Source organism: Trachurus trachurus, assembly GCF_905171665.1.
Source record: "Trachurus trachurus genome assembly, chromosome: 3".
Classification (NCBI taxonomy): domain Eukaryota; kingdom Metazoa; phylum Chordata; class Actinopteri; order Carangiformes; family Carangidae; genus Trachurus; species Trachurus trachurus.
Genome location: NC_139893.1, coordinates 12,998,016 through 13,014,316, shown reverse-complemented (window position 1 = coordinate 13,014,316; position 16,301 = coordinate 12,998,016). Strand labels below are relative to the sequence as shown.

General features: G+C 46.3%; 1 protein-coding gene across 3 annotated transcripts in view; it reads left to right on the top strand.

The window, feature by feature from the left end:
* The window catches only part of gse1b (Gse1 coiled-coil protein b), a 165,534-nt gene that overhangs the window by 129,855 nt on the left and 19,378 nt on the right, over nt 1-16,301 (top strand). For 2 of the 3 annotated variants that reach the window (XM_083969359.1, XM_083969361.1), the window contains one exon: nt 8,610-8,807. In XM_083969359.1, the coding sequence (XP_083825485.1) occupies nt 8,610-8,807 (198 nt within the window). Of the gene's footprint in view, nt 1-6,338; nt 6,626-8,609; nt 8,808-16,301 lie in introns of those variants that run through there. The other variant, XM_083969360.1, reaches the window with a different exon arrangement.

Below are 16,301 nucleotides of genomic sequence, written 5' to 3'. Positions count from 1 at the left end.
CTCCTTTCCTTTCAAATGCTCTGTGTCTCACTGTTCACATACTGGCTTTTGGTTGTCCATACTTACCCCTGCTGATCTACCTCACATACAAACTATCTCCATAGAGCAGACCTGATGTGGATCCCCCCCCATCCCACCACGTCACAGAGCTGACCAGACCTGTTACTTCAACTGGATCTGCTGCCATGCCATCCCACGTTTGCCATTATTGCAAACCGAGTTTCATGTCTGACAAGAACTCTTGATATACTGCCTTTGTCAGTCCCGGAAGAAACGCAATTCAAATACCTGCTTGCTGCTGCTTCTATAGTGCCCATGGTAGTGAAGAAAAACAAGTACCGTCACATTTTCAGAATTTTGGCGATGTCGACTTGGTACCGAAGTATCGATTCATGTAACATCCCTAAGGGGCAGCTGGCAAAAACAGCACTCATCTCCTGAGGACGCTTGTGGAGGGATATGGGATGGAGTGAGAGATGAAGAGGGAAGGAGGGAGACCATTGAACGACGATAATAACTGAAATATGTTTCATGCGGTGATGTCCCCAGGCACTGAGAGCTTTATTGTGCAAAACAATACAGTTTTTCCTAGTCTGTGGGATGTGACACACCGGCTGTATGTGTTAACGTGTGTGCGCATGTGCGTCTCCATGTTTATGCGTGTATGCACCTGTTCGTGTGGCTCAAGGTACAGTACACCAAAGAGCATCACAGGTGCAGAGACCGTGATAAGCTCCATGGCAGGTCTTCCTTTGTACGCGTTTGCCTCTTTTTGTGTTAATGTGAGTAACTGCGGTATCGGTTATATCTGCCTCACTTGCTGGGAAGAACCACATTGCCACTTTTTCCTGCCTCCATGCAGCAGCAGCAGGTGAGGTTGATTTAAAAAGACTCGAGTTGGCAAGGCCCGACGATGATGATGATGATGACGATGATGGTGAGTGAGAGCTGCCTCCTCTCTCTCCAGTCGAACAGCTGGGCTGGGGCTGAAGCTGGCCCTCTCATCAGGGGAAGCTGCAAAGGCTGTGTCCCCTTCAGCAAGAGGCTACACAGGGCACAGCCATGCAGACAGCAGCTTGACTCCTGGGGCACAGACCACAAAGAGCCAGAGACACAGACAGAATGCACTTACGTGTGTATGTGTGTGTGTCTGTTTGTGTGTGTGTGTGTGTGTGTACAACCAGACTGTTCTGTCATACGCCCACACTGGAGTCTCAGAGAACACAGCCACACACTCACCAGATGACACACACACATACACACACACACAGAGAGACATACACACGCAACCCCAGCAACCCCTACCACAGTCACTATGTAATTAACAGCCATAGGAAATGGCGCCGTTGGTGTGGGTGAGTTGGATGCAGGGAGGAGGAGAGGAGAGAAAATCATCTCAGCTCGTGCCTTCCCTCAAGACACACTCTGTTTCTCTGTGGCTCTGTGTGTGTGTGTGTGTGTGTGTGTGTGTGTGTGTGTGTGTGTGTGTGTCTGTGTGTGTGTTGGAGAATGAAAGAGAGAAAGGTGAAGAGAGGGAGAGAGATGCCGGCTGGTCTTTTGAAATCTCAGTGTTTTTGTTGCAAGCTGCTGGCAGGCAGGTTGGGGGTGGGAGGGAGGGGAGGGGGTGAAAACAGAGAGCAAGTGGAAGAGAGGAAGAGAAGTAGGAGGTGAGGGATGAATAATAAGGTGTGCGCACACATGCACACTCATATACACAGCCGTATCATTTAAAGCCACACAAGGTAAAAAGGCAGGAAGGCTTCTCTCTTTGCTCTTTGCACAGAGGTGTGTGTGTGTGTGTGTCTGTGTGTGTTTGTGTGTGCATGTGAGTGTGTATTTGTGTGTGTTGAAGACAGTGCCAGCAAGCCAGGTCAGAGGGAGATGTACTCTGTTCTCTGCTGTATCTCTATAATGGAGGTCTGCTGTATAATGACAGCTCAGACACAGGCAATACTGTCTCTCTCTCTTCCAGCATCTTCATTGATCTCTTGCTCTCTGTCTCTTTGTCTCTCTTTTCTTTTTCTCTCCTTTTGTGTTTTTTGCTCTGTCGTTCTCCTGTGGAATTGTTCCCTTTGATTCATCTGCTCTGCAGCCATGGCGCCCCTCTTTTAGGATTTCTCTTACATTAAGGTTTTCTCTTTAGTGTGGAGTAAAAGAGATGGGACGCATGCGCACCGACAAGAGGTCGTTGATGTGCATAGACACACACACACAGACATCTATTCTATAGTGCCTGAGGGTAGACTGCACTGACATCTCAAAAGTCAAACAAACCAGGAACTACCAGAGCAGGTTTATCCTGCTTTGCTCCTTGATGCTGTGTGTGTGTATGCGACTGTGCGTGTGTTAATGCATGTGCAGGTATGTTCAAGATCATTTTAGTTTTTTTTCATGTGCATCAGCATTTATAGGCACTCGTGAGGTCAGGTCCCTGTTCTCTTACATCACCTGTCTTTGCTTTATTTTTTGGTTGCTTGACCAACCTGAGATCATCTTTTGTTCTTTTCACGTAAAACCTGACGTGTTGATTTTGGCCGGTCACACAGTTGTGCTTCCTTCTGTCATTTACTCGGTTACACTAGCTGTCATTTTTTTAAAGCTCACTTAATGTTGAAGGTTGACAAAGTGGCTGTTATAGCCTAAATACATCCTGTTTCGCTACTGTAGATTGGTTTTATCCACCGTGCAGCCTCACTGCTATTAGAGGGCATCCTTGTTTTTTTTCCTTTCTGTTTTCATTCAGATGTTTCCCTCATGCTGAACTTCTTCCCCGCCCTCTGCCATCCTTTTCATTCCCCTCTTAGTGTATCTTGAGTGCAGTAGCATGTCATGATGACACATACTCATCAAGCCATCTTTTACTGCCTCCTGTATCAGAGGTTGAGCCACTTTACTCTAAATCATTTCAGCAGAGTGGATGGTTGAACATGTGTCCTCTGAGATCTTGGATCCTGATCTGAGTAATGAGGGAGTTTCCCCGCAACAAGATGGCATAGTAAAAAAAAAAAGGTGTTGCTTATTTTGAAGACATGTTTGAGAGGAACACATGACACCTGCAGCTCTTTAACCAACCAGCTTGCAATTACAATATCATGTTTACCATTACATTAGTATTTTATGAAGCTCTGTAAAAAAAAAAAAAAAAAAAATCCCATATCCTGTCACGTTGGTCAGTTTTAGTTGTCAGTTGTTTGGTAATCCTAATTCTGCTTCACTTGTTTTGTTTTACAACAAAAGCCTTCTGGTGGGCTGCTGGTGAAATGTGAAGCAGCATTAAATGTTTGTTTTGTAACAGCAAATGCAGATCTGAGAGGCCGTTATCAGAAAACAGCGAGGATGCTGTTTGTTAGAGTAAAGGAAGAACAGGAATGTAGGAGTGGAACAAAACACCAAACCACTGAGACTTTTGCACAGGCACTACAAAAAGTATTCAGAAGTGCTATTCAAAGCCCAGCAAGACTTTTAGAATTGGTGCTGTAGTCGCCCGCCTGGCCACACATGTTGAGCCAACCAGTTTATTGCAATGACATTTTTATTGCTCATTTGAGGGCAGACACTGACTGGTTTGGCTCTGTTCCTAAGCAGGACCACAATATTGTGGCATGCCTGAAGTGTGCTATACCAAGCCACTGGAAAAGAGACATCTGCTGCCTCAGTGAAGAGAAGCATGGACACACAGCTAGCTGTAGGCAATGCAGTTCCAGTCCACGCTGTTTTTGGACTTGGCCGTGCCAGGTTGGATCAGATAGATGGGCCAGTAGCACTGCCCTGCTAGTTTTAACGAGCTGATAGGCAAATCCCATCCTGGTTAAAGATTAACCACTCGCTAGAGCTGCCACTGCATTATCTCCCCACTGGCCGGGGCATACAGGAGCCAAGAGGATTTACTTTATATGCGTGTGCGCGAGTGTGTGTGTGTGTGTGTGTGTGTGTGTGAGAGAGAGAGGGAGAGAGAGTGTAATCTGCATTCCAACCAGCAAAAGGGTGGAACTGTGTGTGACAGTGTGTTTGTTTGACTATGGGAGTTAGTGATCGGCTTTACTCCCAGCAGGGTGTTAAAACTGTGTTTACTGTATGCCATTTAGCAGTCAATCTGCTTTCTGTGTGTGTGTGTGTGTGTGTGTGTGTGTGTGTGTGTGTGTGTGTGTGTGTGTGTGTGTGTGTGTGTGTGTGTGTGTGTGCGCTTGTGTATGGGCAGGATCATGTTTGTATGTGGTTTGTTGTAATCTGCATTCCAGTTTTTATTTCTTTTCTTTTTTTTCCAGGGCTTTGTTTTGTTTTCCCTTAGGGCGTAACGGCATTCAAAGGGTTAACGACATCAGGAAGTTTGGTGTGTAACTGACTCTCTTGGGTTGTCAGCAGAAAATGTTCCAACATTTGAGATCTAAAAGATCTCATTTATTCATAGCTCTTTTGGATCTTTGCAGTAAGTTTCTAAATGTTACAAGTGGATGCAGACTTTTTCCATAATTACAAAAAAATATATATTTTTGTGTATCACTGGATGAGATGACAGTGTGGCATATGCCATCTCATTAAAGGAGGACTCCCTCTGATTAGCTTGGAGACAATGCCATCTGCTGGTTGTTTGAAGAATGTGAGGTAGAGAGCTGGTTTCAAATGCTGAGCAAGTGTGTTGCAACTGGAGCGATGTTAAAAGGTGGTGGCAGACTCAATTATCTGGAAATTCATTAGACATTACTCAGCTTGGGTTTCTTAGATCATTCTATTTATCATGACCTGAGCTGTGACTCGCCTGACTTGTATTTTTCCGATGTAGAAGGAAATTGTGGAAATAAGAGAGAGAGGAAAGCTGTCACTTGTAGATAATGTACGCCCACATAGCCATAGTGCCGTCATTGATTTCCACTTAATCCTATTGTACGTGTTTTAATTTTCAGTGCCTTGAAGTGGTAATTGTTTCTTACTATAGGTGCCAAATGGGTACACGCCACTCCTCATTCTTTCTCTGTAGCAGCTTTCATCTGCCGATATAGGGTCTCGCCATTTCATTGTAAAGCTTGTATTTTTGGAGTATGACACATAAGAGGGGAGTATGACACAGAGGAGGGCAGAGAGATACGGGATACTAAGGAGGAGAGGAGAGGAGAGACACAAAAACAGAGCAGAGTGTGGTGGTCCTGTGTTTTCTCAGGGGAGTCGGACTGTGGCCTGAGCATCAGAGAGCAGCTTTGTCAGGAGGTGGCCTTTGGCACAATACTTGCCACCGTGCAGCTCCCCCACACCCCCACAAAAAATAGATAATCTCTCCCTCTCATGGCGCTTGCTCACTCGCTCCTTTGCTGTTCTGAAAAAAAGAAAGAAAAAAAAGAGTAACAAGTGACGGAAGGAGGAAATGACTAAAGAAACGAGTCATTCACACCCCTGCAATGACAGCAGGACAGAAAGAGGGGAAGTCAAACCCACGCTGTTGCCCTGTTCCTGAGCCCTCCACCCCCAACCACTATTACGCAGCAGTCTCCTCCACCCTGATAACAACTCCTTGTAATTGCAATGCGTGTATTTGCGTGTAGCCTGTGTGTGTGTGTATGTGTGTGCATGTTGTGAAGGTTAATTTGCACGTCCACATTTTTTTTTGCTAGGACTTCCTTGTTTGTGTGGTAAGCTAATGGTTTTGCGAGGAGGGATTTCTTTACTTTTACTTTTACTCCTTGCCTTCCAGATGTGGTTTTTTTCTTTCTTGTGCTTTAATGTTTCTTGACAAGCGTTTTCATTAGTTACATAACAATTATATTAATAAAGCAAAAATGAATTGAGTCGCGGCAGATATTCCAACACAAAAGGTTTTCTTTCTTATGCTGTAGGGCTTGACACAGGCCAGGACATGTCCTCTTTCTGTCTTTCCTTCATCTCTCTTTTTCTGTCTTTCTGTCTCAAGAAGGGAAGAGTGCCTCACATATTTGACCCCCCCCCCCTTCCTTGTCCATCTATATACATGCATACACACATACACGCACCCTGCCTGTCGCTCCCCAGCAATGGGGTCAGATGTGGTGACCGGCTGAGCACCCTCCCCTCCTCCTCAGCTCCTCTCTTCTCCTCTCCTCGCCTTCCCCTCCCCCTCCTCCAGCTCGCCTTGGCAGGGCATGCATGCCTGTGTCTGTTATCTACAAATGGCTGAGGAATTATAGGTTGAGAGGGGAGGAGGAGGAGGAGGAGTAAGGGAGAGTGTGAGGAGGGAGGGAGGGATGGAGGGGTGGGGGGGTCATGTGACATCGCAGCAGCTGCTAGGCTAAGAATTTCTGTTTTCTCACTTAGAGAGAGAGAGAGAGAGAGAGAGAGAGAGAGAGGGAGCGCGCTAGAGCAAGGAGGGGAGAGATAGGCAGCGTGTGTGGTGTGTTGCTTTGTTAGATAAGCTCTAAACGGTCTTTGTGAGCGGCACCGCGAGAGACAGGAAGACAGGCAGGCAGAGAGGGCGAGAGGGTGGATGGGAGAGAGGAGAGATAGATAGAAGGAGAGAGAGAGAGAGAAGGAGAGGGAGAGAGAGAAAGAGAGGAGCAGGAAGATGGTGTGTGTCCTGTCGGTGGCTGCCGGTGTGTGCTGGGCTGGGCTCAACGTGAAGATGCAGCCATGGGGGATCCAGGCAGCTCCACTCCTTTGTGCAGTAAGGAGCTTTGGCCACGCTTTTAATCTATGGGGGTGTGTGTGTGTGTGTGTGATTGTGTGTGTACGGGGGTGTGGGTCATGAACCAGTGCCAGACCTCCGGATATATGCCCGTGTGTGTGTCTATTAGTCAAGCTATGTGCTTGTCTTGTTTCTTCTTTCACTATGTTACTCTCGCACATGTCTCTGTTAGCGCTGTGGTTTTTGTGTGTTTGGTTGACACAGACTTTAAATACACCGTCCTCCGTCTCCCTAGTGCGTTGGTTTTCACAAGAAGTTTTCTTCTATATCTCTTTTTGCGCCTCTCTGACTTTTTTTCGGACTTAGACCAAAGAGAAAGGGAGGAGCAGTAATACTCTAATGTCTTGACAAAGTCACGTTACAGGATCGGGCAGCTGGCATGAGTTTTTTTTTTTTAAACTTGTTTGCCAGTCTCTGAATGGCGCCGTGTGTGTTGCTCAGACAGTGGTCATTGTTGATTTCCATTATTAATTGTGTGCTGGGTTCATTGGGAGTGCACTGGGTAACTGGGAGGTTACGGGCAGGACAACTCAAGAGGTGTTGGGAATGTTATTCACTCTCTCATGCCTGACTTGCTGCTGTGCGTGTCCACTCAAACACACACACAAGCACAAGCACACAAACACACACACACAGACTTACACGGGGTGCTGTGCCTCTGCTTCTCAGGAGGGAACATGATCTTTTTATAGCCCTCTCAGACTCTTGGGTAAACCCAGATATAACTCCTACTTATCTAATTGTGCTGTTGATATACTGTTAGAAAGCAGCTTTCATTTCAGTGACAGCCTTTGTCTTTGAAGCTGTTGTTGTTGTTGTGTTGGCTGGCAGTTTACTTTGAATGCTGATTTAAGGAGGATTCTGCATAAACGCCAGCATGTGTGTGTGTGTGTGTGTTTTGGTGTAATGCTTAATACCTGTCCTGTACCACACACAATCTGAACTTATGCTGTCCTTTGACCTACTCTCAGCGCATGTGTATGTGTGTGTGTATGTGTGTGTGTGTGTGTGTGTGTGTGTGTGTGTGTGAGAGAGAGAGAGAGGCTGTGTTGCCCAGACACATAGGGCTATCACGCGCCCTTCTGGCATTTAGGGATTCCACTGACCGAGGGGCTGTCAACACGGTGTCGCCTTTCAACACATAGGCACGCACGTACACATGCACGCTCACACACCACACACATTCACACAGGAAGGAAATGGACAGCCGTCTCAACCCTCCTCACCCTTTCACACCCTCTAACCACCACAGAGCTCTTACAAAAATCTGAAGATGGGAAGGGACATGACACACAAAAAAAACAACAACACAAAAATAAAACATCTTGCTACTGTTATTGTCGTTTTACAACGTAGCAGTTTATTTAGACTGTTGAGCTGAGAGTCTGTGCTGCCTGGTCTCAGAGTTTCTGATCCCTTGATTAAATAATGTGAGAATTCATTTAAAACTCACTGTTCAAATTGAGAAAAATCCAGTCATGAGTCACATTTTCAAAAAAAAAAGGGTGGTTGAGGGGGCACCCAATGCATTAATGTAGTAAGTACTGTCACACTGATAGAGTTAGAGCATGCTCAGTAGAGGTTTAATGTCAACTCAGTGACCATGGACCTCTGGCAGACACCACAGCCAGACTGGAGCTCTTAAAGCAAGACAGGGTGACCCGTCCTCCTAACCCCTCACCTCTGACCCTAAGCCATACAACCAAAGCCCCTCTGCTGCTCACCAATCCCCATCCACCCCAGCTGTCACAAACAGATACCCAGCACCACACTCTGCCCTGACTATCCCTGTATCTAAGGAAACAGCTAAGCCTTACTCTTTTTTTTCTTCTTCTCACATATGTTTGTCTGCGTTGGTCTTTCCGTGTCTCTTGTGGAACATATGTGTGTCTGTATAGAGGGATGAGGGCAGCGTTGGTTATTAAACCTCTCCCATTCTTTTCCACTCTTGTCCATTTTGTAGGCATGAGCCATGAGCCAAAGTCACCATCGTTAGGAATGATCTCCACGGCGACCCGTACCACGGCGACGGTCAGCCCCCTCACCCCGTCACCTCTCAACGGTTCTATTGTAGCCAATGGAAGCCCGGCGGCCCAGTCTGCTCACTCTGGATTCGCTGCAGCCCTCCGTAAACTGGCAAAACAGGCCGAAGAACCTCGAGGTAAAGTCACACCGCAATGCACGGATGTGACACAAGAATTTGTCAAATCTGCGCACAGGAGTTCATGATTTGAGCTGGTCTAAATTTCGTTTTTCACCACAGAAAAAAATGATGGCATCTTTTGGCTGTGGCATCATACTACTTTGACTACATACATTTTATTTTATTTTATTTTATTTATTTAAAGGTTTCATAATCAGGGACAATGCACATTCATGAAACATTTTAACAAATGTAAACATGCCAGAATTAGCCAAAAGGCTTTGTTACATCTGTTCTCCCTGGACTGATGTTAAGTAGTCACCCTAAAAGAGAATAAAAGGATTTAGTTATAAACATAAACATAATACATTAAAAGATTAGAAGGCTAAATCTGAATAAGGATTAAAAGGCAGAAAACTATCCAAAAGCCCATACTTCCACACACACACACACACACACACACACAAGCTAACATAAACTCAGCTCAAACAACAGACAGTTGCTACAGACAAAACAGAAGCAACATTAAGCAGCAACATCAACAATTTATTACACAAGACACAATAACAAACTAGCAGGTCACAAACAAGCAGAACATAGACACTAAACACATTAAAAGCCATGCACAACAAGAAACAGTGATACTAGACAATTAATAAACTGACAGACAACATGACGGATGGCATCAGAAAGCACCGACAGGCAGAGCAGCAAATGTTGAGAAAAATTAAGCACTAAAATTTAATGTTGACAGCTTTGAACACTAATTAGCCGCTTCTTTTACTGACTGAAAATGCAGACTGGCTTAAAGTACTTTTTCTAAACAGGGCAACACAGTCTCCTCTAGCTGCACTCTGTGTGGATGTTGATGCCATTTAAAAAAAACTGGTTCAATACAGGAGGCACAAGTCCATGTATGATTTTAAGACAGGAGTGTGAACATTTAATCATGCATGTCCAGTTTACATGACTTGGATGTTGACGGAAAAAAATATTAATGTTGCACTGCTTGACTGTCTGAATTTATAGACGTATACTGGTTGTGTGAGTCCTATTGTGGCCTTTAATGTGTATGTGCATTGGGATTTTATTTTGGTTTATTTTAACCAATTCTTAAAATTTATACTTACAGCAGTTTGGTTTTATATCCACTCATACATTTTTTAAAATCATAATAGCAGATCTAACCCGTACCTGTAAATCAGATGGACAAGGTCTTTGGTACCTCCTGTGTGCTGAACATGTGTGGCTGTATATTTAGGGTTTTTGTGTGTGCGTTTGTGTCGGTGTGTGTGGCCGTCGTCTAGTGTGTGAATACATGTAGGTTCCATCGCCAGCGTGTGTAGCTGAGTGCAGAACTGCTAATGGCAATGGAGTGATATCCACACAGGATTGAATTAGTTGGTGTCCCTGGAGATGCGGGGACGAAGAGGAGCCACTCTAGCTGACCCACTTAATGTGCTGCGTGTGAGTGCATGAACGCATGGGTGTGCTTGTCAATGTGTGTGTGTGTGTGTGTTCGTGGCTCGCCAATTTCCTGTCACACATTCCTCCTTGTCATTGTCTGTGCACATACACACACGTGAAACTCGCAGCAGAATTCCCACCCCTCAGAGCTTTTTCCTTCAATTGTATGAATATTGAATAAGCATCAGGTGGTTGAATTACTGGTTACCATCTCATCCAATGTTACGTTTGATAATCTGTGTTTAACCCTGCAAGGCTGAGATATGCTTGTTCAAAAATCTATAGAAATGTTTTAGGGTTATGGATTTCTTCTTACGCTTAGTAAATTCAACATTGGTCTCTGATATACATGCAAGTATCTACACGGTGTCTCTTAATTACACATACATAAACATACAAAGCAGAATCTACACAGGAGAGTCTCAGTAGGAAGACTCTCATTTTGAGCATTTAATGAGGATGTGTACATGTGTGTGTGTATGTGTGTTTCTGTGTGTGTGTGTGTGTGTGTGTGTCTGTGTTTCTGTGTTTCTGTGTGTGTGTGGCTATATGCCTTGGCTCCAGAGAGGCCCAGCTTCCCCAGCTGTCCACCCTTGCTCTGGCTCTTAAATCAGATGGTCCCCTCCTTCCTGTCTTTCCCTGGACACCTTGTTCCCAAGCCCACTGCAGCCTGGGACCCAGAACCAAGCAAATGATTTATTGCCCACGGAGAGAGAGGGAGAGATCGAGAGAGAGAGAGAGAGAGAGAGAGAAAGCGAGAGAGAGAGAGAGAGAGAGAGAGCTCAGCCCTGGCCTCTCCTCACCTCCCTCTCAATCCCTCTACCCTTCATCTCTTTTCATTCCCTCAACCATGCATGCCAGGCCTATTACTTCTTCACTCTTTCTCTTTCCAAAAGAAAGCGCCACTTCCAGAGTCGACTTCCCGCATCTTTTCAATTTAACATACTGAGGTCTCCCCCTTTTCCACTGGAATTGTCCTCCTTATTTCTGTCGCTTATCCCCCCCCCCCCCTTTTTTTTGGACCTCCTGGTCATGTTTTTAATAATTCTCCTATTTTATTTAGCATTGTATTGTGAGGTAAGAATGGCTGTGCTCTGTTCTATTTGTAATTCATGATCTACCGAGGCAGGGAGCTCACGTCTGCCTCTTTGTCATACATACACTAGATCGTGTCTGATAAATCTCTACCACCTTTATATTAAAAGCACACAAAAGCCCTTTTGTTATTGTTTGAGGCCTGCTGACTGTGTGGCCTGGCTGGTGTAGGCAGTGATTTGTGGGTGAGTCAGCCGTCAGGAATAAGGGGGCCACCACTCTGCCCGTGTTACAAGCGCCGGCTCTGGGGTGGGGAGAGAGGCATGAGGCCCCTGGAGCTCCAGTCACCTCTCTGTCTGCAGAGCCTGTATTTATAGGCAACACACACACACCCAAACACCCCCACACATGCAAACAGTTGTCTTTGCAACTGTATAAGCCTCGTGATTTCTTAGCATGCTGCAGCCTGCTGTCCTTTCATTAGCTGCCTTGACTCAACCCCTCTTTCTCTGCGTCTCTCTCACCCTCTGGTTGATGCTTTGAGGTGAGTAGTGCAGTATATATGAGGTGCCATGACTCAGTGTCCTAAGGCCGAGAGGAATTAGTTAGGTTTGAGCACTAGTATCACCGCCACCGGCTGCTGAACTGATTTAAGACCCTGAGCACGGCTGCTGTTTATATACACACCCACACAGCCATACACACACAGACACATACATCGTCACTTGTCTGTGGCGAGTATAATGAATAGCTCTGTGTACTGAGTGCTGCACTGAAGTGGGGAGGTGATGGATAATGAGTATCAGAGCAGCGTAAAGGACACACACCCATCCCATGTACACTCCGCGTAGCATTCACATGTGTGAGCAAACACACGCCGCGCACAGACGCAGATAACACACTTCCTCAAAAAGACAGGCCCGCTGATATCTGATTAATTAGGCAGATCCTGGTTTAATCCTCTCGGTTGCTTCTTCTCACACGCTCTCAGACACGTAACACGCCACCAGAATTTCACGACTGCGTTCATACCGACTGTAGTACGCTGCCTGGAGAGAGAATGAAGAGAGGGAGAATAAAGGTGTACAAGATGGATGGAGTGAATTGGCTGGAAAAAAGAGGAATCGGAAGTAATTAGTAGATTTGTGAAAACCTGAGGTGTTTGTCAGCTTGTGTGTATCTCTATGTGTGTATGTTTGTGTGTGTGTGTGTATGCGTGTGGCCGGAGGCTCCCCTTGTTTATGGGAGCCCAGAGCATGCTGGGACAGCAGGGCAGTGTGTCTCTGACCCCTCCATCTGGAGCCTGCCTGGAGCTCACACAGCCTTGCTGTGCTCAGTGTGTGTGTGTGTGTGTGTGTGTGTGTGTGTGTGTGTGTGTGTGTGTGTGTGTGTGTGTGTGTTTCTTGAAGGCAAAACCCTTCAGGCTGTGACTGTCCCTGAAACACTCACAAACAAGCTCATTTGCTTCCCCCTCTCTCTCTCTCCCACTTCACACACAACAACCTTACACCTCTCCTGACTCTCAGTGGGGAAGCAGCATTTAAGCATAATATACAGTTTGTACAGTCAGCAGAAGGCACAGAGATTTGCTCCTCTCATTTCCATCCGCCATCTTGTACCGTCTTCCTTTCCCTCGCTGGCACAGCAACACACACTGTGTGCTTCTCCCCTCCCCCCATTCAGTGATGCAGATTACAGGCTTTGTGTTGTGTTGTCAGTGCATGGCCAAGACTGTAGTAGCAGGTGTGTGTGGTGTTTGTGTGCATCAGTGGTTGCAGTGTGTTTGTAATGTGTGTGTGTGTGTGTGTGTGTGTGTGTGTCTGTCTGTTAGAGTGCACGTGTTGAGGCTTGTGCTTGTGTGTGCTGGTGGGGTGGCATATGGATGCAGGGTTGGCTGGGCACTGCTATGCACACCAGGTGTGAAATGGACTGTTTAATTAAGTGCTGATGTTGTTGTAATGCATGCTGGGAGGGAGGGGGGGCGAGGAGGAGGAGGGGCAGGGTTTGGGTGGGTGTGTTGGCGGGGTGGAGGAGAGCACCTTCTGCCTGGCAGAGCTGCTGCTGGCTGTGCTCGGCTGTTTTGGCAAAGGTGGAGGAGGAGGAGGTGGTGGTGGTGGTAGAGGGTTGGTAGGGGCTATCTGGCAACACTAAAACATTTTTGTGTAGTGATGTCTTCCTGTCAAGGCTTAGTGATCCAGTGGGATTCACCTCTACAGCTCCTGGGCTGCACCACTGAATGAAAGAAGCCTGCTGAAGAGCTGTGGTGACTTTTGTTTTTGGCTTTTTGATTGGGTCAGTGGCTGAAGTAAAAGGTGCCATCTATGCAGAGATACTTGGCCACAGCCTCTGACCACAGCTTGGCTTGTTTGTTTGTTGGTGCTACTGTGTGCTGTGAGTGCGTGTGTGTGTGTGTGTGTGTGCATGTGTGTGTGTGGCTTAGCTTGAGCGGTCAAGTGTGGAGGCAGTCTGGGAGAGTGGGACTGGTAATAGAGGAGGCGATAGAGAAAGGAGCTTCACATTAATCACACACAGCTTGGGACTGAGACAGCACTCTCTCTCTCTTTTCTGTTCCCTCTGTCTCTGCCTCCTCTGTTCTTCTCTCTCTCTCTCTCTCTCTCTCTCTCTCTCTCTCTCTCTCTCTCTCTCTCTCTCTCTCTCTCTCTCTGCACCCCTCTGCCGACCCCATCACCCAAACCACACACACCCTACACACCAAGCAAGTGACAATCAGTACAGCTAATGAAGTGCAGGTTGAAGGCTGATGAGCTTGTTTTAGACTCTGGGGATGAAGGCTTCTGCTTCACTCCTCCTCCTCCTCCTCCTATGCCTCCTCTAGCTCCCTGCAGGGCCACAGCTTGTGTGGCCATCTTCTCTCTGTATAGATGGAAGGGGAGGAGCATATGGCCAAGATGACACCAGCTTGGTGCCAATCAAATGCCTCATATATGATTTTTCTCCTATCAGATGGCACAATGAGGGGAGGGGGGGGTATGGAAATTAGAGCAAGAGGGTTGAAAATGGACAAGAGGAAATCTTGAAGGAGGGATGGAGGCTTGATAGAGGAAAGAGGCTTATGAACACACATGACAGTTTGTGGTTTAAACTGAAAAGATAAGAGAAAAATATACATAGATGTACAAATTCAAACATGTAACCTCTCCCTCAGACATCTCTCTGAGCCCGTGGCAGCTGTAAGTGTTGTAAATGTGGTTTTGAAAAGTGTGCATTGAGTCTGGTGTATGTCTGGTTGGCAGGTTCTGTGTTTGAAGAACAGAAGGAAAAGGAATTAGGGTGTATGAGGAGGTGGCGGGTGGGTGGTGGATGCATGTGGTGTTATGAGAGAGAGAGAGAGAGAGGAGGGAACAATAGATAGATAATAGCTGTTTGTGTGTGTTTTATATTAGTATTATTGTGTGATCTACAATACATGTACAGGACTCTTAGAAGAACACAGATTCTGCGAGCTGCAGAGAGAGCGAAGGAAAGCTGTTGGTAGACGACCCTTGTGTCTTTTATTTCCTTCTTCCCCTCAACTGCTTCTCTTCTTCTCTCTTAAAGGTCCCATATTATGCTCTTTTTAATCAATTTCACTCAGCTGTCAGACGTCCAACTAAACTGTATTCGAAATGTATTGCCCCAAACTGATCTGTGGTCCTGAATGGCAGCTGTCTCAAAGTCGCTCAAATGAGCTCTGCTGAGAACAAGCTGTTTCTGTGCCTGTACCTTTAAATGTTAATGAGCTCCGTCTGTCACAGCCTTGCCTTGCCCCTCTCAGCCAATCAGAGGCCTAGTAAGGCGGGTCTTGGCGTGGCCATAGTAGGAAAGATTCTGCCTCAGGGACAGGATGTGGCTAACGGTAGCATGGGCTAATGTTTATGGGTGGATGTATCACTATGGCCAGAGCGATTGATATTTAGCGTGGCGACAGCTCTTGGCGTCGCCGCCAGTGCGGTCTCGTGGTTCATGTAGCTCACAATAGTCCCAAACTAGGCTTGAAACAACGTTCAAAACACACACAGCCAGTATCACAACTAAGCATAAAGTCCGCTTAGCTCAATGCTAACGTATAATGTGAAACCTCATAGACGGGCTAACAGAAATTAGCATCGGCTGTCGCCGTTTCGGCAAACGAACAGCCATAGAAGCTGCTAAAACCCTGTTTTAATCCAGAGTCTGTGGTCAGTTTGCTCCGATGTCTGTCCTGGGAGAAGTGCAGACTAGAGTCTGTGTGAGCCCCGACCGGGGACCAGGGCAGCGGCTGTCTGCAGCAGCAGCAGCCGCTCTACTGAGCTGATCTGCCGGCACGGACATCTCCTCCTCCCGGAGGAGAAAACGAGCGAAGTAACGTATCCGCATGCTTTTAGAGGTTTACCGCTGGCTTGTTAAATTATTTTTAGGAGATTAAATGCTGGTCTCATTGATGAAATTTTACAACTGTGGCAGTGGCATTAGTTTGTTTGAATGAAAAGTGAGGAGGAGCTGGGCTATGTACTGAAATCACCACCTTTACGTAAATAAAGCAGGGGGGCGGTGACAGCGGAAAAGCGACCAGACTTGCCTAGTTGTTCATTTTAAAACATTTAGGCTATTGATTGAAATGTGGTGATATCTGATGACTTTGGCGCTGTGTGTGCAGCCAACAACAGAGCAACCGCTTCTTCCAGGTCGTACATTCGCCATTGTTTAACCACTATGTTAACAAGTGGGGAAAAAAATGGCATGGTTTAGAAAATTTCTTCAGGCGTGGCAAACCTTCACCTGGGGCGGTGCCACCAACCTAGGGGGTGGCGTCGAGTCTGTCGGTGACGTCACCGACAGACAGATCTTCAACTGGCCTGTTTAAGCACACATTTTCTAAAGACAGAGAAAGCAAAAGAGGGAGAGGATGAACTTTTTCCATACCAGGGGGGATTGTAGACAGGCCGGGGATGCATATTATTGATAGAAAACCGCTCTAAAGTGCATTTTGCATAATATGGGACCTTTAATTATTTAGTCTGCCCTGCGTCT